The 20,390-nt window shown below is 35.8% G+C and overlaps 1 protein-coding gene across 1 annotated transcript in view; it reads left to right on the top strand.

Annotated features, from left to right (window-relative positions):
• ADGRA1 (adhesion G protein-coupled receptor A1) overlaps positions 1 to 20,390 on the top strand; it is a 286,732-nt gene that overhangs the window by 52,217 nt on the left and 214,125 nt on the right. Inside the window, exons 2-5 of the mRNA XM_014959599.1 lie at positions 5,353 to 5,424; positions 9,991 to 10,062; positions 18,026 to 18,097; positions 18,887 to 19,050. Of these exons, the coding sequence (XP_014815085.1) occupies positions 10,031 to 10,062; positions 18,026 to 18,097; positions 18,887 to 19,050 (268 nt within the window). The 5' untranslated portion in view covers positions 5,353 to 5,424; positions 9,991 to 10,030. The remainder of the gene's footprint in view (positions 1 to 5,352; positions 5,425 to 9,990; positions 10,063 to 18,025; positions 18,098 to 18,886; positions 19,051 to 20,390) is intronic.

The following is a 20,390-nucleotide window of genomic DNA, read 5'->3' as shown; positions in this document are numbered from 1 at the left end:
CAAATTTACTCTGGTTTCTTGATTTGGCTCAGTGAAAGTTGATATAAGGCTTCAATATTACAAACTCTTAGCTAAATTAGAAAATGAGAGAAGCTAATTCAATATTTTAATAAAAGTAATTTTGTAAAAAATACAAGTGGGAGGCAAGCAAATAGATTCTCCTAATGTAGAAGTAAGAATTTTAAGTGATCAACAGTTGTGATAATTTTAGTTCTTTATTTTAATCACATTTCAGTCTTCAAGGACAATGAGGAAGAAAACACCTATTTTGTTAGGCCACAAGTACAAGGAAACATCATGGAATAATACTAATTATTAAGAAAGTTCCGGGACTGTGGGTAGTATAATCGTCTACAATTTTCTGAGAATATTCTTACTAAAATGTCCTACCTAATTTAAGTTTAATTTCCAAAACAAGGAAACCAGATGTCCTGTTTGGGACAGTAGAGCAATGGACACTTTTCCTTCAAATGATCTGCCTTCTCCTAAATTAAACTGGCCTTTATTCTTCCTGTAGATGATAGTTTAAGATTATGCTGGTTTTTCCTATGTGGTTACAAGTTATGGGGCAACAGAGCAGAGTTTCCATAAACTAGAACATAGAGGATTTCAATAAATAGAAGACCTTTTGTCTATGTAATTATTTTGACTGGCATTAAAACTCACCTGCCAACAGTTTCCCACTTATACTGACTCTTTCATATTTATTATGAGCTGTTACCACTGCTGGCTATAAGAGACAATCACTTCACCTAATTACAACTTGCAGAGCATTTAGATGAGTTGTCAGTTAACACAGAATGTGTGGGTAATTGATATAAAGATTAATGAATAAAACTGTCTATTTCTCCTGCCTAAAATGTGAATATTTGCTCTGAATTACGCCTCTAAGTGGTTTTCAAATGTGTCCCAGTGTAAAGCCTGAGATAAATCAGCATAGGTCCAAAGGATTTATAGCATTGGATTGGGGGTTTTGTTTGCTTTAATTTTAAGTTTTAAGAATACAGAAGTTCACATAATGAGATCAGTGTCCTTTCAGTCCACTCCATGTGGACTCACTTGTGCAAGTTAAAGAAATTCCTTCTGCCTGAGTAGTTACATATTTAACACATTATACAAGCAAAAGCATCTACATTTCATTTGTGAGGACATTGTCAGTAGTGCTGTCCAGAGAAAGCTCAGCCCTGATGTTTGGTGTGAACAGAGCTAGAGCAGACCAAACTGTTTAGTATTGACTATTTGAAGGCTAAAAAGCCCAAGGCTTTGTCTAACCTATACAGCAGGTATCCATCAAAGGAAAATACACTCATAACTTATACCAAACCTACTGACTTGAATTTGCGAGTTGATGGACTCTGAAGAAGAGACTGCAGAAGTTTTGTATAAACAGTTTTGTTTATGAGGAGGTGTGGAAAATTCAGAGTTAAAGGAATAGTCACAACTTCTTGAGCAGATGAAGGCAGAAGAAAGATGAATCTAGTAGCTGTTGGTGGGACCAGGAAACTAAAAGGAAAATTTTTGACCACAGAATTTAAAAAAACCCAAAGCTTCTTCCAATTCTTAGGGCCTGTTTTTATGGTAACAAACGTCATGCCTTGTATTTAATTTCTGATTAAATCAGCAGCTGTCACTTTCATCCAAATCCAGTAGAATGGAAGGAGACAAAGCAAGGAAGAAAACTGCTTTGCCTGGATTAGGGAATAGGAAGAAGGGCAGAACACTCACAGGAGGGTGGCTGTAGCCCTTAATTCCTCTCTATTGTGCATTAGGTTGTTGTGTGCTTTGCCAGATAAGAACCAGTGCGAGCACCAACCCTGACATCTGTGTTTCTGCTATTGTTTTGCTTACGTGATTTCCAGGAAAAAGGAAAGAGCTTATACCTATGCCTAAAATTGGTCGTAGACTGTGCTTTCTTATGAACGCTCAAGTCACCATCAACCTCCTTGCCTGAGCTGTGCCCCTTTGTGTCACCTTTACCTCTCTCCTGAACTGACACTTTCCTTGTTGGTCCCCTCCTGTGTGCCACCTTTTCTCCCCCCGCTGGCTCATATTGCTGGTTTCTTGAGACTAAGTGGAATTTCTTGGGCTCAACCTCTTTCCCAGGCAGCAGAGGCAGACATCTCGGTGCTGCACAGGAGCAGGGAAAAGGGAGCACTTCTGGAGTTTATGGTTTTTACTGGCTTAGCAATGAGTGAGCAACTGCTTAGCAATTCCAGAGGAGAGCCACCAAGCTGGTGAGGGGCCTGGAGAACAAGTCCTATGAGGAGAGGCTGAGGGAACTGGGCATGTTTAGTTTGGAGAAGAGGAGGCTGAGGGGAGACCTCATTGCCCTCTACAACTCCCTGAAAGGAGGGTGTAGAGAGGCAGGTGTTGGCCTCTTCTCCCAAAGGACAAATGACAAGACCAGAGGAAATGGTCTGAAGTTGGGGCAGGGGAGATTTAGATTAGATATTAGAAAGAACTACTTTACTGAGAGAGTGGTCAGGCACTGGAACAGCCTGCCCAGGGAGGTGGTGGAGTCACCATCCCTGGAGGGATTTAAGAAACGTGTAGACGTGGCTCTTCAGGGCATGTGATTTTATTGTCAGGGAAACTGAGGCAGAATGAAATAAGCTTCAGTCTTTTTTGTTTTTTTCTTTTTTTTTTTTTTTTTTTGTTTTGTTTTGTTTTATGGTTGGACTCGATGATCTCAGAGGTCCCTTCCAACCACTAAGATTCTGTGATTCTGTGATTCTGTGATTATTGCCATTGTGGCTCTGGCAAATAGGAATGACCTATGCCATGTAATGCATGTGCTTAAAGTATCTATGTATGTATACAGTCGTGTGTCACTGTTCAGACTGTTTAAAAGTACTGGACAATTGGAATAGTTGGTGTATTTTTAATATGTTCCCGTAATATCCATTCTATTTACGTTGGACTGAGATTAAAATATTTTATTGAATGTATTTGCATAATGAACAGGTAATGGTTTATTAAAGAAGCTCAGATCAAAATAGTAAGAAATTAAACCACTAGTTTTCAGACATGCATGGCTAAAAAATTTGCTAATATATTTCATAACTTTATGAATGCTTGTAACTTCAGCTAAGTTAATCACAGGTACTCTTAATAAGTAAACCTTTATGCTTTGCAATACTTACATTTTTAAAAGTCTCAAAGCATAGCATATTGTTTGATTTCAGTTTTTCTACCTTTTTCCTGGTCCTTTTCTTCTTTCAATATGTCACAAGATCAGGTGCAACACATAGTCATGATGAAAGCACTGTGTAGAGCAAGCTGGAACAAAGAAGAAATGGTAATCTAAATTTAATACATCACCTGGATAGGTGATGTATCATACCTATGTATCACACCTTGCAGATTGTGCAGCATAAACTTTGAGCTGAGTAGCCTTTAACAAATGCTAAGTGAATCTTGTTTACAGTTAGGATTTTACAACTTAAGCAACTGAGTATCTGTATTTTCTAAACTGAACTGATATTCCAGGGGTTTTTTTTTCCCATCAAAATCACTGTCTTGGTCTGCTGTGCATTTCTTATATGTAAGACATATCTTATATGTAAGACATAAGTAATCAGAATATTTTACCACTTTCTTAAGAACTCTTAGTGTTACATGTTGCAAGCTGAAAGCTGAACTTGACTGTTAAGAGATCTTTGTAAGGGACAGACCACTCATCAACATCATCACTAAAATGAAATGGGTGTGACAAAAATTTTTGGAACTGTATTCAAAATATCTGCAAAAATTACTACCAAAATGCAGAAATATTTATTTATGGTTTTGACTTTGAAATTAAAATATAGGCTCCTGTGAAATAAACACTGGGGATTAAATCTTTCCCTACTGAGGACAATCACAACTAGTGGAACTAAGGTTTTACCTGGTGTGCATTTTATTTGCAGTAAAATAAAAAGTATTAAATAAGATTACTCCTGTGGCTGTCAATACATCCATACTTTGGCAGATTATTACAGTGTACATGCTGTAATAACCTGGAAGTGGTCAGTGTGAGCAACAACACTGATAGTACTGAGCACCAGTCATTCAGTATGAATTACAAATTGCCAGGAGATGAACACTGACTCTACAGGAATTTACAGTATTTATCTCCTAGGCCTGCTTATCTAATTACACTGAAGGCATTTCCTCAGGGTTCACATCACAAAAGTCTTGAGACAATTCAGTAGTAAATCTCTGTGGGGACTCAGCTGAGAGCAATGTCATGGCCCCAAGCACTGTGCCAAGAGCACAGTGAAATATTCTTTATCTGTGCAACAACCAACCCTCTGGATTGTCACTAAGTGCAAAATATGAGAAATTAAGAAATATTTATTTATGGTTTTGACTTTGAAATTAAAATATAAGCTCCTGTGAAATAAACACTGGGGATTAAATCTTTCCCTACTGAGGACAATCACAACTAGTGGAGCTAAGGTTTTACCTGGTGTGCATTTTATTTGCAGTAAAATAAAAAGTATTAAATAAGATTACTCCTGTGGCTGTCAATACATCCATACTTTGGCAGATTATTACAGTGTACATGCTGTAATAACCTGGAAGTGGTCAGTGTGAGCAACAACACTGATAGTACTGAGCACCAGTCATTCAGTATGAATTACAAATTGTCAGGAGATGAACACTGACTCTACAGGAATTTACAGTATTTATCTCTGCTTATCTAATTACACTGAAGGCATTTCCTCAGGGTTCACATCACAAAAGTCTTGAGACAATTCAGTAGTAAATCTCTGTGGGGACTCAGCTGAGAGCAATGTCATGGCCCCAAGCACTGTGCCAAGAGCACAGTGAAATATTCTTTATCTGTGCAACAACCAACCCTCTGGATTGTCACTAAGTGCAAAATATGAGAAATTGCTTGTATTACAGGACAGAAACCTGTTTATGTCTCACATGCCAACTGCTTTGCCTGCGTTAGTTGGAAATGAGAAGTTTATTAAGTGTAAAGTGCACAGCACAATGAGTAAGCAAACTAAAAGGCTCTTGCTTTGCTGACCGGATTTTTTTTTTATTCATTCATTGATTAAAACATTTTTCTTGGGGCAAGAATGACCAGTAAGCTTGTTTTGAAAAGTATAAGTAGGGGAAGAATTAAAACAAGCAGATATATTTTTTTAACATCTAACCTTAACCATCTTACTTGGAAAAAAATGTTTTCATAAATTGCAAATAATGCAATGTTTTTGATGTTACTATTTAAAGAAATTCATTCTTAGTCTTATCTAAAAAAAATAAAGGTTATAATTTCATTGCATTTCATACTCGTGTATAACAGTAGTACAGTAGGCAAAGTGATAATGTATTGCTCCTCCTATTATGTCTCTCCAGAGATCTGAAGAATAATTTGATCAGCACAATTGAGCCAGGGGCCTTCCATGGACTTTCAGAACTAAAGCGCCTGTAAGTATTAATTCCTTCTGAATTATTCTGAAAATTGTGTTTGTATCAGCATTTCTATCCTTGGGCAACTGAAATATGCCACCAAGCAATACTCATATAAGGACACTGGCTGTAAAATAGAAAATCACACACTGTGCTTTTTAGATTTACCATGGCTTTTTCTTCTCCTTCCCTTCTTTTTTTCCCATTTCCTTCTTCTTTTTTACCTTTTCCCATTTAAAATTATCTGTTTGCTCTCCAATAAATGTCCTAACAAGTACATCTATAAAGTTAAAAAACATGCTTAATTAATGACTTAGTAGACTATATATCACTATAGACATTACTCAGAAATAAAACTAAGTTTAAATATGTGTAAACAATGTTTTGTGCTACACTAAGTTCTTTCATTATGTAAGTTCTACATTACTATTATCACAGATCAGGTCTATGAAATAAATCATTCGATGAGAAACTTTGTCATGCTTTAGAATTTGTCTAGCATTTTCATACCTCTCATACTGACTCTACTTGATATTTTTTCATTTTTAGCATGGTTTTCTAAGGAAACAAGACTTATGCAGTATAATCCCTGTCCATCATGCTTGCATTCTTCTCTTTGAAAATGTTCTCATAGTACTTCTGAAAAGCACTGGCTGATTTTTAAACTACATTTGTAGAGTGAAAAAATATCTAAGTTACTAGGGTCCCACAAGTGGGCCTTTTTGCTTTTAATTAACAAGGACTTCAGACCCTCCTTAGTTCTACTCAGTGTAAAGGAAAAGTGAGATGAACCCTTTTTTAATTCTGATTTTCAAAGTGACAGCATCCATGTAATGGCTAACCAGGCCATCAGCACACACCAGAAATCAGCGTAGCCGTCATGTGTACTCTCTTTTGTATGACGAGAAAACCTATGAGAAAGCAGGGTTTATTTTCAAGGGATGGTAAGATTTAGATGAGATGGAATGCAAAGCCACAGAAAAAGAAATTTATAAATCCTTCTGCTTCTTTTTTCCGCTCTGAGGTTAACTTGCCTAACTGTATGCCTAAATGTACAGGGAAAACTGCATACACAACCTAAGTAAAAGATTTCCATCTGTGATGGCACAGGTAGCAGTATTTTCTAACACCAACCACTAAGTTTTAGTGCATTTGGGAAGAAAGCCAATGACATAATAATGATGAAGTCTGAGTAGCAACTACATTTTAAATAAAAAGAAAAAACAGTAGGACAAAACTTTCTTGTTCAGTCTGTATATAGGGATAACAATACAATGAAATGATCAAAATGAGCACCAATTGTTGCTTTGGCTGCGTACTCTAATAACACAACCCTGACCTCTTGTGGGAAAACCAGGAAACCTGTGCAAGTCTTGGGCTGCACGATTGAAGACTGCACAGGTGGAGGCTTGGGTCAGCCAGGAGAGACAAGTCAAGGAAGAGGAAGTCATTAGGCACTGGGAAAAGTGAGAATACAAGACTCGTCAGCAAACTAGAAGTGGCAATGTTGAGATTTATCATGCTAAATCTCAAAAAAACCCTTTGTTGCTCATCTAAACAGGTAACACTGGGAACAACCTAGTGGCAGGGATTCAATTAATTACTAGACTGCCATGTTTGGTACAAATCAGTGTAGTTCCATGGTAAACAAGAAAATCGCTGCACTCCTAAACTGTGCAGCTGTTGGGTAGCAGGCAGTTGAGCAAAAGGAATAAATAGTGTAAACTCCTGTTGAATACTGAATACAGTAATTACTATAAGACTGTACTTTACATTTGCATCTTCTTATTTCTCCTGCAAAATATAAATGATTCTGTGAAAACCAGAAGCTGATGTAATATGGGCAACTGCTAGAGATACGGCTATGGCAGGTCAGACAAAAGCTGCAGGCTGTCAACATCAAAATGTTTTCTGTGAATGATTTGGAGATCTTTATAATTTGTATTTGAATGACAAACTGAATTATTTCAAGGGTTTACTCAAAAATTAACCCACAAAATTGATGAAAAGTGTAAATTTATGAAACACTAAAATTATGGCACTTGGTTATTCAACAGAGAAGCGTTCTGTTTTCTCTAACGTCAATTTTACAAGTCAACATTAGTGAGTTAAATGTCCTACTCCTGTAAAGGAACACCAGCTTTGTGCATTACTAATGGAATTATGTGTAATATAACATATATTATTCTGGAGGAATGTGTAGCAAGTTGTCTTTTTACTAACATTTTTTCAGGAAACTTGTTTCATAATACTGAGATTTCAGCCACTGTCATATATCTTATTGTGAAAATAACACTCATTGAAGTAAACTTTGAGAAAAGCGTACGTAGCCTTTCACTTTATTAAAAATACCATTTCACTATGTGCCACACTTAGAGAAATATGCACTTTTTTTGATTAGTTTAGATGAAATTTACTTTTCCTACCCAAATTATGCCCCACATAGTGATGCATTTCTTCCATATGCGTTCAGACTTTCCTTAGGCAGAAGTAAAGCATTACTCAACCAAGAATTCTGGGTAGATTCTTGTTTACCATTTCCCTCTTCTAATAGAAAGATAGCTACTTATACATCTATATATGTTTGTACATTTGTCTTAAACTTATATTTTCAAATTTTCTATGTAGCTTTCATTAGTAGAACTTGAAGAGTAATGCTAGTATGCAATTATTGCACTATATTGTTATTCACACTATTTTCTCCACTGTTGCCTACTTAATATCCTTGACAACCATTTAAGAAATATTTTCATTCTAATGTGATGCTTCATCATTTAATTGTACAACAATGTAATCTTTATCTGATAGGAGAAGACTTTGCAGTGAATTCTAAAGAAATTGCCTTCACGTTCTAGCTAATTGAATATGTCTCCATGAAAGCAATAACTAGATTTGTCAAACTACAACCTTTATTCTTCTTCTTGATTACTTTAGTGTTCTCATGTAACAACAGAAAAATAGAGAATCTGCACAATATAACAAAGGAATCAGGAGACTACTACTGTTTCTAAACCACAAAATATATTCAGATCAATGTTAACATTTTAACGGATGTAGAATCACTTAAAATCCTTACATTACTGCAATTATTTAAAAAAAAAAATACTTGATAAGAAGGAAAATTTGAGTCAAGTTTGAAACCAAATATGTAAAAATTAAACATTATTACTGAATGAACCAAAAGGCACCATTAATGTTGTTATCACAACATAATTTTTCATACCTATTTTTGTCTCCTTCCTTTAAGTATCCTATATATTATGATGTATGTATGATTTCTACAGAAAGCACCCATTCACATTTCTGCAGACAAAAGTGATGGAAAGTAATGCCTTGTACTATTTTTTTTCTGAGACAGTCACAGCATTGTCCTTAAAAGAGCTTGCCAAGTGTTTACCAAGACTGACCTTCTTACTAGCTCAAAAATTAATTGCCCTCTGGTTTCTGTGATTTCTTCAGCAAGAGCGGTTGCTGTCAATGAGATGAGACATTAGTAAACACTAAAATATGTCAATTTTTGCTAAATATTGCATGCAATAAAATGTATAGTATTTTTTGTAAGTGCTAGTAACTTTGATAAATAAAATTCTTTCTATTTGAAATATATTTTTTTTAATTTGCTACATATACTAATTGCATTAAAGTGTGATTTTATATCAGTTACAGGATGGTATCTTTAATTGCAGAATATTGCTCAATAATGTTAATACAAAAGTTGTTAAATAGGGAAGTGATCCTGCCTCTGTACTGGGCACTGGTGAGGTCTCACCTCCAGTACTGTGTTCAGTTCTGAACACAGTGTCCTCACTACAAGAAGGACATTGAGGGGCTGGAGCGTGTCCAGAGGAGAGCCACCAAGCTGGGGAGGGGTCTAGAGAACAAGTCACACGAGGAGAGGCTGAGGGAACTGGGCCTTTGAGTTTGGAGAAGAGGAGGCTGAGGGGAGACCTCATTGCCCTCTACAACTCCCTGAAAGGAGGGTGGAGAGAGGTGGGGGTTGGCCTCTTCTCCCAGGGGAATAATGACAGGAGCAGAGGAAATGGTCTGAAGTTGGGGCAGGGGAGGTTTAGATTAGATATTGGGAAGAATTACTTTCCTGAGAGGGTGGTCAGGCCCTGGAACAGCCTGCCCAGGGAGGTGGTGGAGTCACCATCCCTGGAGGGATTTAAGAACCGTGTAGACATGGCTCTTCAGGGCGTGCTCTAGTGCCCAAGATTATTGGTTTGTGGGTGGGTGTGATGTGGTGGGGTGTTGTGTTTTTTGGTTTGTTGTTTTTGTTTTGATGTTGTGTTTGTGTTGGCTTTTTGGGGTGGTTTTTTTTTGTTTGTTTGTTTTGGGGGTTTTTTGTTGGGTTTTTTTTGTATGTTTTCTGGTTTTTTTGAGGTTGAACTCGATGATCTCAGAGGTCCCTTCCAACCATGGTGATTCGGTGATTTTGTGATTCAGTTACATTACATTGCAGAAAAAAGGTTTTATTACTTGTTTGTCTCTAACTCCTTAAGAGTTACAGGCACTGTATGTGATTATGTAGATGTGTATCCAAAAGACAGACCTAATGGTTTGGTTTGGTTTGGTTTTTTTCAGGGATCTTTCAAATAACAGAATTGGTTGCCTAACACCAGAAATGTTTGTTGGACTTAACAGTCTTCACAAACTGTGAGTATAATACCACTTTTGTTTTAAACAGGAGAAATCCAAATTGTCACATGGCTTACCTGAGTATAGTTGGCAATAAACTTTCATTATCAGAAAATATAGGTTTTGTTCTAAAAAAAACCCCTCTCCTGAGCTTTTAATTATTATGACTTGATATTTTAAATATGTTGTTTCCATTTGTAATTGTAAAATCTATCAGAACTGCAAAGAATTTAATTTCATTTTCACATTGGAAAGAGGCTGAATGTAACATTTCTGTCTGCATGTCTCAGAAACAATTAAAAGTCAAGCACACAAATGAGTCTTATACTGATTAAAAAGGATGAGTTGCTCTTTCTGATCATTATGTTATAGTATTTTTCTTTCCGTACATAAAAAAGTAAGCACATACTGAGAAAAAATGTATAAAGTGTCAAGCAAATCTGCAACATCAGTGTAGTTCAAATCATTTCAGAAATATCAATTCTAGACTGTCAAAGGTGTTGTGTTGTACACTTATTTGTCATAGTTCTTTTTAAATCATTAGTTTATCATGTGCAACTGCACTGGAATATGCTCTAGGGAGCAAAGCAATCAACTTGCATATCCATAAGCATGTCACAGAGCTGTGTGATCAATAGATTCTGGAAAGAGCACTCAGAAAACATGAGATGATGATAGTATACCCAGGCTGTTCAGTTTTAGGGAGAATCAGATGACCTGGAAGAAGACATAAAATGTGTGATGACAAACTTTGCTAATACATACTAAGTTAACCAGAGGATTATAGAGAAGGGTTGACTTTGAAGGACAGAAGTAAGGTACAGAACTCCATGACTGAGCAGTAAAATGCCAGACTAAATTTAACGTAGATAAAACAAGTGAGAACAAATGATAGGAAGACCTTTGATGACATGTTAATGAACAGGTGCAGACTGCTCCTCTTCTTACTCGTCTCAGATGAGTTGCCAAATTGGGCAAGTCCAACCCACCTGTTGAGGGTTGGTGGGTCTCCTTTTGTTGTGCACAGTGAACGTGACTGTGACTGTGTAGCCAGATTACCATAGGAAGTATGTTTAATTCAAAATGGTGAAGTCATCTTACTAAATGGAAGGTGCTTCTAAATGCTAGGAAAAATCTCAATAGAAAGTGTACAAAACCCTGCTCTCTCAGGAAAACATATCTAAAAATTCCATTCATAAATCTTTCAGACTCCATGTAAAAAGCTAATTAGAAGTGTGTGGCAGTGTATCTCTGCATCCTTCACTGATACCAGAGATGTCAGAAAAAGGCACAGTATGCATGCTGCATGCCTGTAGTTACCGGACTGATCAACCAGCTAACTGTTAGCATGGAGCTAACTTTCATTTCCAAGTAGGTGTAGATCCAGGGCTTTCTGTATTGTTTTCTTTCTGAGGCCCAGTTTATAGCAGAAATTTGAATTAGGTATTTCTTAAGTAAGATTCTCAAGTGACATTTTTGTTACACTTTTCACTTTGAATAATATTATTTTATGAAATTACTAGACATCTCATCTTCAAGAATGTTCATCTCTTCTTGTAAGATAGTCTCTTAATATTGAACAATCCTTCCTTTTGTTATTACCAGATTTCATTTTCACATGCTGAGCCAGAGTCATTCGTGAAAGCACTAAATGAGTGAGCTTTGAAAGAAAGAAAAATGGAAAAAGAATGTTGGAAATCAGAAATGGGGAAAAAAAAAATCAATATACATCGATTGGAGATGTACCATGTAATCCTATAAAAAGATCACTAATTTTCTAGACAAGGAAAATTATTTATTGATTTTCATATACAACTAACATGATACCACATAAGCAGGAGAAAACCATTAACATTTGTACTCGTGTTTTCCTGTGAGTGGTATTAGCCTAGAAGGCCTCTAGTTGCCCAGGTATTTTTTGGATTTTAACTAGTTCTGCAGATCAGTAGTCATATTGTAGGTGGTCTCGGGAAAGATCATTTCCAGAATTTAGTGTATGCTTCTCCTGTAAATACCTATAATACAAATTACCAACCTCAGTGAAGAGAGTAGGAAATAGTGGTAATGGGGTATATTTAGGCTATATATAATATCTACTCTTTCTTCATTTAATACTTATAACATAGTAGTATTGCTAAAGTGTCTTTTGCACCTTGTTTTAGCATACTTTCCAAAGTTTAACTTAATTTTTGATAATTCTCATCATTCCTCTGTTTCCTGTCTTCTTGCTGGCCTTTTCCTGTTCATTATAGTCTTTCTACTTCTTTGATCTTTTTAAAACTTGAATTCTTTTTCAAGATTTAAGAATTGGTTATTGATCCATTTAGTCTATTTTTCATTTTCCTTATTTGGGTACTAAGTTGCCCTTCTGCCATTGACTTAACAAACAGGGCCATCCTGCATTCCAGGTCATGTACTTTGGTAATTCTTCACTAGCTGCTTTATTTATTTTTTTTATTATTTAAAAAGTCAGTCCTTTGAAATCAGAGGCATAGTAATAGAAAAGTCTGAATTTCCCTTTCATCTGAAGTAAATCAGTTCATTATTGCTGTGTCAGAAGTTATGATTTTCTCTTTTGTAGGGACCATTCTCCTTAGCAAAGCAAACTCAGGAGTAACATTACTCTTATTGGGTCAGTGATTATTTTGTGAAGAAATACAACACAATCTCAGTCTCAAACAAAAGGAACTGTTCCCTGTCGTTTACAATATCATTCATTCCTCGAACTCGGAAATCTCATGTAGTGACATATTGCTGCAAGTAATTATTTAATTGGGAGCTCAATTTGCCTCTGGTGTAAGAACTGGTGATTGCTTATTGACTACAAGCTAATGCCACCTGGTACTTTTCTAGCACTTTCTAGCTTTTTTCTGTGTGGAAGTTCATACAAACTTCTCAGAATCAAACTTCTTAAACATGTTTAAAATACAATAAGTCACCTTTCTGTTGCTACTGATACGTCTGAATTGTGTTAGCGTTTCAGGGGTGTGAGAAAGCTTTTCTCTGAAGAGGTTATGGAGAAGCTTGGTGTACCATCAGTGTATCTAGTTGTACCAAGGAAAAGATGACAAGTTCTTAAACGTGGAACCGGTTTCAGAGCCATCAAGTGTGATTTAGGTTACTGAAGGAGCAGTATATAAGATGTATACATATGTGTTGGTTTATGCAGTTGTTGATTGTGGTGATTAGAGCTCTCCTGTGTTATGTTAGAGGAATGAAGTGCAGGAAGATCTTTGCAGGCTGTTATCAAAACCAGTAGGGAGAGCCATGAGTCCACTGGAAGGAGCAAAGGACATAAATCTTTTCATGCACCTTCTGTGAAGGACAGAGATGAGATTTTCTTATACTGTTTACAAGCGCAAATACCAGGTGAAATAAAATGGAACAGTGTGTTTCAGTTGATCTTGTAAGTTTAATTCAGTTTGAAAAAATGGAATTAGAGCTGAAAAATCAGCTCTAGGCCCAAACTGACATTAGATGTTTAGCCAAATGATGTGATGCATTTATCTCAACTGAGTAGGGCAAAGGTATGTTTAAATACTTCACTAAAATGAAGGATGAGAGCTGCCTGTGCTCTCAGGGATAATGCAAACACTCTTCAGAGGGCTTGGTGGTTTTGTGCAGTCTATTTTAGAAAAGGGCAATTGACAGGATTCTTGAATTAAGAAAAAATTAATTAGTAGTATCTTCTAGTATTGTTTTGAAAACATGCACACATAAAGAAACCACAAAAAATTGTCAGCCTCTTGATAATGTAGAAAAGACAACTTTTATTCCAATTGCAGTCAGGATGTATATTACAGTGAAGAGGAATTGAATTTCAAGTTACTAATGAAATCTAAAATTTCACACAGCTCCTGAAATTACTGTAGCCAGTGAGTTGTGATTATGTTCCTTGATCTAATTTTTACTCCTTCTTGGATTTGATGACTTGTACTCTGGAAAATTATTCCAAAATGCTTTCACATCATATGACAGACGCAGCTGTCAGTGCCTCAGACGGCATAAGAGAAGATTTATTATGTCTTCTATGATATTAGCTTAACTTTTTTGGCTTATATATTACCCTTTGGTCGTGTTTATGCTACAATGAGGTGCACATATTCTAACTAGGAGTGACATAATTGAATGCAACAAATCTTCCAAATCTCCTTTGGTCCCTCAGTGGCACTGTTTCAGTGCTTTGTTCCAGAATTATGTATGCAAATGTATTTCTGCTAGGTAATGGAGCTGCCATCCACATTAATTCTGTTTATATTTAATCTAGGTATCAAGAGCTGTGGAATACTGGGATGGTGCCACAGTACTGATATACCAGATTTCATTTTAGTCCCCCATAAGTTAGCTCTTCAGCTTCTGAAATGTTGCAACTTTAAATCTGCTTCAACAAGGACTACTGCTGGGTCTTCCTTTTGGAAGTTCAAAACAGAACTTCCACCTCACTTCCAATTTTTTGATTAAAGTATATCTGATTTATTCTTCATCCTGCCTCTCAGTCTTCATCAGCAGTTAGTTTTACAATAATATTGTACCATAAATTGTTGTGTGACTTTCTTGCTGTCATTGAAGCAACTAATCACATTTTATGGTGCTAGAAATAAAGTACAAAACCAGGAACATAGTGAATCAACCAGACCCCATTTTGGCAACATCAAGAAAATATGCACCATAACCTGCCCCCTCTGTGTTTCTGTTGTTGTTTCCCAATCCCAGTTGTTGGGATAGCTGTTCTCCCCATCCCATGTTGTTGACTCCTATCCCTGGTTTTTTGCACAGAAGATCAATCTGCCACCCTTGCATTCGGCTTTTGCTTTTTAATACTGCTTGTAAGAATGACGCATTCTTCATGTTCATATGCTTCTGCTTCTACCTATATTTTGCCTCAAAAGGGTACTCTAAGGGTACTCCCTTTAACTGTTTTATGGCATTTGTCATTTATATTAAAGCTTTTGGCAAAAGTGCTTTATTAATTTCTGTAAAAGCAAAAGAGTATTTGGTATAGGAAAAAATAAATGTAGGACCTTATTCTTAAGACTAAAATGCTTTACCTCTGATGTAACAGAAAGCACATGTTTCTACTAATGGACTAAGTTAATGGCATAGTAAGTGCTATCAGCTTTGGAGTGCATTAATTTGTTATGTTTGAAATGTTTGCAAACTAGGTGATACAGATGTTTTTAGAACAAATGTCCTTTTAAATCAAGCTAGCATAGGTTTTTGGATATCTGAAATGGCGGAATTTCACAATGTTATGCATTTGGAGATACCTTAATATATAACATAAATGATGTGAACTGACAGAACCAGGCGTTTGCCAGAATCAGATATCTAGCTCAGAAATATATGTGTTATTAGGGTGATTTGAGAAGATTTCCGCAAGTTTTGTTAGAGAAGAAGCTGTTCACATTGTTGAAGATCCAGATATTGTAATTATGTGGGTTTTGGGGCATAGAAATGTATTGCTTTATGATTTCTACAGCCCTGTGAACAGGATCCTAGTTTGCTAAATGTTAGTAATAATATGGAAATTTCAAACCAGGTAATTTCCATAAAATTATGAAAGAATATTAAAATTGGCTTGCTGGATTTGTGCTGACTTTTGAACTGTCAGAAACTCAATTATTCCAGCACTTGGCAAAACCACTGAAGAAAAGGTTTACATACTCCTTTGTCATGGTAAAAAGAAACCAAAAATGTGTAAATGGAACATGAGTCGGGATTTTTTAAGTTAACATACTGTAGGTGAGTTCTGGCTAGATATCTTGGTGGATTTGGTAGGACCTATGGAAAGCCAATAGATACAGTAGACACAGAATGGGCGCCACTGGCACGTGCAAAGCTACCGTTCATCTGCTGAACCCTGCTACCTCAGCTCTGGAAATGACCTACAGTTTTTCCCTTAAAGCCTTCTGTTGGTCCAAATGGAATTACCAAACTTCAGACTTGGTGTTCTGTTTGGTTTGCTGTATGAAGTATTTAAGGGGAAAGCTGGGATTTGCATCAGATCAGGAATGTTGTCATATCCTACTGTATTGGAGTAAGGCAGAGAAAAGGAAGAACCCCTGTATTTCTGCTCTCTGGCTGCCATCCGTGCAAGGCTGAGCAGATTGCTTCCCCATCCTTCAGTTCAGCATGATCTCCCTCTGTCAGTAAGTTTATACGACTGTAACTGCTTTCATATCAGTGGAACCACTTCTGATTTACTTCAGTGTAAATGTCAGGGTTATCATTTTCTGATTTAGTCAGGTATATGTCCAAGTTCACTGAACTGCTTCAGCATATGCCTCATCAGGGCTTATGTCCAATAAGCACGTTATTAGATCCATTTTAATTTTAAGTAAAGAGGTAACTGAATCTTTGTGAAATGCTCAATATTTTTAGTTCCTCTTGATAAATCTAAAATATTAAAAGTATAGAAATAGGTAGCTACAAGCAAACATTCATTTCCACCTATAGACATACCCACACTTGAAGCGATACTGGAAAGCTCTTCCATTTTCAAGAGCTTTGAGCCACGACTGTATTAAAGGCCCCCTGTTAAACAAAATGTTAACAATGAATTCAATTATATCAACACATCTTATCATCACTCAATACAATGAGAAATAATTTCACTTAACATTGCTGAGCCAGTTTATTTTTCTGTATTAGCAGAATTTTGCTTTTAAGTACCATGAAAATTCAGTGTTCAAATTTCGTTTTCTTTTTTTTTTCATTATTTCAGTGGTGAAAAATATGTACAAAGTTAAGATTATTTATTGTTTCAAGAATGCTCCATAACTTCTTAAAGTAATTTATAAATTAGCAATGTTCTTTCTTCTTTCTTGAATTCATTGATCCATATATATCTGTACAGGTTTCTCTAGAAAGTATAATTATTGAGGGGTTTTCTCTTCCTCACTTTATGAAGCTTGAGTTTTGTTGAAGTTGAGATTTTTACAGCTTGCTAGATTTCTCACTGGTGCAATAATGGTCCTGATATGAATTTATATCTCCAGTTTACGCTCTTTACTTTATAGACATAAGAGAAGTAAAATCAATAGTTACAAAAACATCATTTTTTATGAAAAAGTAATGAAACCGTCCAATTTTTTTTCTATATGTAACAACAAATCTCCAGTGAAGAAATCTGACATTTCAATGATAGCTGAAATTTTGTAGCCATCCTTGAATTCAGACATTTAGGCTTTGGACACTGGATAGGAAGGAACATGTATCACTATTTCACAAGTAGATAATTCATATGCAGTGAAATGCTAATCTTGGATACTGCACTAATTTTTCAGTTTAGTGGTATAGAAAAAGACAGTATTGCTTGACATTAACCATTTACCTTTTACACTACGAAGGCATTAGTGGAACAATACTGTTAAACTAGGCAAAATTAAACGGCATCCGTTTAGCAAGTATGCAACTTAATCCATTCAGCCATCTGGACAAGAAATAATAAAAGAGTAGTTAAAAAGGAAATATCCTTAGTTTAAAGAAGGAAAATCAGTTTGTTTAAAGTCCTTTGTAATAGAATTATTTGTGTAGTTACTCATTACTGTTTTAAGGAATTGCTTGAATTCTTCTGCGCATTACTAAATTAAGACACTGTTTTTACTTCTTTCCCTTGAAGTGGCATTCTACATATACTATAAAAATACAATGTAAGTCTCACTGACTAATCACTGTATTAAATTAAATTCTAGAATATTATCTCCTAGAATTCTATTCTATTAAATATGAAGAAATATTCCTGTTTATTAGACTAAGTGAATTGTGTGTATACCTGGTGGGAAAATAAAAGAAGTAAAAGTGTATGATTTGATTTGAATATTGCTGACATTTAGGAAAAAGCAATGTACAAATTTAAGTATGTTTCTACGGTTGTCAAGAAAGCAGAATTTCTTAATTAACATTGGGAAAATTGTACTCTATAATAATTTTGCTTTTTTCTTGTATTTCTTGTAACTGACTGCAAATGGCTTTTTTCTAGGAATTTGTCAGGGAATATTTTTTCAAGTCTCATGAATGGACTTTTTTCTGAGCTGCTCGCTCTGAAAGCACTGTAAGTATCATTCCTTATGTTTGGAAATCTGAAATATTCAAGAAAAGCATTAGAATAAACACAGTAGAGTTGAATATGATTCAAAGAGGATTGTTTCTAGAAATGCATTCTAAATGTAAAATATGCAGTATTTTGTCATTGATGTCTGTCTCTGTTGATGGTCTGGAGAGCTGCCACCTTCTACCTGTCTTATTGAAATGGGTAGCACTGACAACTTGAGCCCATTTCTGACTAGCCGAGTCTAGCCATCCTGACTAACATCCCTGTTTTTCTGTCCTTTATGTTCTTCTATCTTTGCATGTTTTCATGTGTTACATCATATATGAACTCTAAATACACAAAAACACTCATGTTAAATATTTTTCCTGTAATTATAATAACAATTCCTAGTTATTTATACTAAATGTACTTCTCTGAGACTTAAAAAGTGTAGACTGGATACTCCCATAGCCAGGTTTCTACTTAAAAGAGTTTTTACTAAGTGGAAATACGTTTTAGTATGACTTTCTACAGTCACCCATACTCAAATTTAATTCAGTAGTCAATGACACGTTCTGTAACCAAAACCAGAATTTTGGCATAATGTCTTGGAAGTCATCAACAGTGGGATGATGTGTGTTAGTTGCCTCAGGATATCTTTGTAATTATACATCTACAATTATACACTCATAGGTACATGTCTATCTAGAAGTAGTTCTCCTTGGAATTAGATAATTTGAATCTAACAGAATAAAGTATGTTTATGAAAATTGCACGTGTACCAATTGTGATGTTTCTTTGCCTTTCCAGACATTTCAACACCGATTCACTCATTTGTGACTGTAATCTAAAATGGGTCTTGCAATGGGCCAGAAATGCTTCAGTTCGAATAGCCGAGGAAACGGTTTGTGCTTACCCCAGGGCTTTACAAGGACTGTCATTTCGTAACCTGAAGGAAAACCAGCTGATATGTGGTGAGCTCTACTCTCATTTAGCATTACAAACAGAAGCGGAATCCAGAGAAAATATTAAAAGACAGAAAAATATGCGGAAAAAAAAAAAAAAAAGACTAATAAATCAGACTTGCTTATACGCACAAGAAAGTCAGGTATACGGCACAGAAAACACAACTAAGATTGAAAGAGAACGGAAAACATACAAGTTTCTTATTTCATACAAAATAACACATATATATATAGGAGGAACACCATTGTCCTGTCTATATATTAGGTAACATGTAATTATGATAAAAACATCAACCCATGATGGTAGTTCTGCATAGTATACTGCAGGAAACTGAGGATTGCTACAGGGATTTATAGAATGTTCCTTTCAAGTTATATCTCTGACAGTGTGGCATAAATGTCAGATTTTATTCTTGTATTTTTCATTTTTATAAACCTGTAACTATACAATTTAGCACTGTGTCCTGGGGATGAATAGAATTTTCACAGAGTGCTTCTGTTAGGTGAATTCTGTATTTGAAGATCTATAAGTAAATCACTTTGGAAAAGATTTTCCACCGTAGCAAACATGATGGATATAGTGTGAGGAAGCAAACAAAAAAAATATGAAAGAGTAAAGAAAATTCGTCTCACACTGAACACTATCTAGCAAAGAGCAGACCAAACCAGAGATTTTAAAAGTGTCACATACTGCAGAAAAAAACGTCATTGCCTAAGATGATGCTGATGGGTTCCATAATCAGAAGTATAATTTCACACGTACTTGATTAATCACAGAATCTTTGCATCTTTGGCTTTCTTGAATGACAGAAAATGCCTGGGATGGTGACTTTACTAATGTCTTACAGAAACAAAAGGAAAGTCACACTTTTACCCTAGTAGTCACAAGAGGAATGGTGTGTGCTGCTAACACATTTATAGCAGAAGGGATATCAGAGTTGACAGGAGTAATAGAAAAAATTGGTTTTAACAGCAAATAAAGATGTTTGCAGGTTGGGAGAGGTGTAAAAGGATATGAATACCAGCTACAGATGATCCATTGGCTGAATTGTTAAGGAAGCATAGATACCTGTCTCGAGGCAAATAAGGAATGAGCTCTTGTGATTGAAAGGCAGAGAAGTTTCCAGTAGTCTGTATTGCTGAATGTTTGAAAACCTGCAATGCCTCTCAGATATCAAGCTGCCAATTTATAGACACCCAGCATGGACATCTTCATAGAGATCCATTTCCCAGCAGGAAAATTCCTTCTTCTTAAAATGCTGGAATGATCAGAAGAATTGATTAAGGACTGTTAATTGATATTTCCAGGTTACCAATGAATATGAGCCTGTGAATTTTACAGAGGAAAT

This window comes from Calidris pugnax, unplaced genomic scaffold (assembly GCF_001431845.1).
Source record: "Calidris pugnax isolate Ruff unplaced genomic scaffold, ASM143184v1 scaffold4, whole genome shotgun sequence".
Lineage (NCBI taxonomy): Eukaryota > Metazoa > Chordata > Aves > Charadriiformes > Scolopacidae > Calidris > Calidris pugnax.
This window is presented reverse-complemented; position numbering and strand designations above follow the sequence as displayed.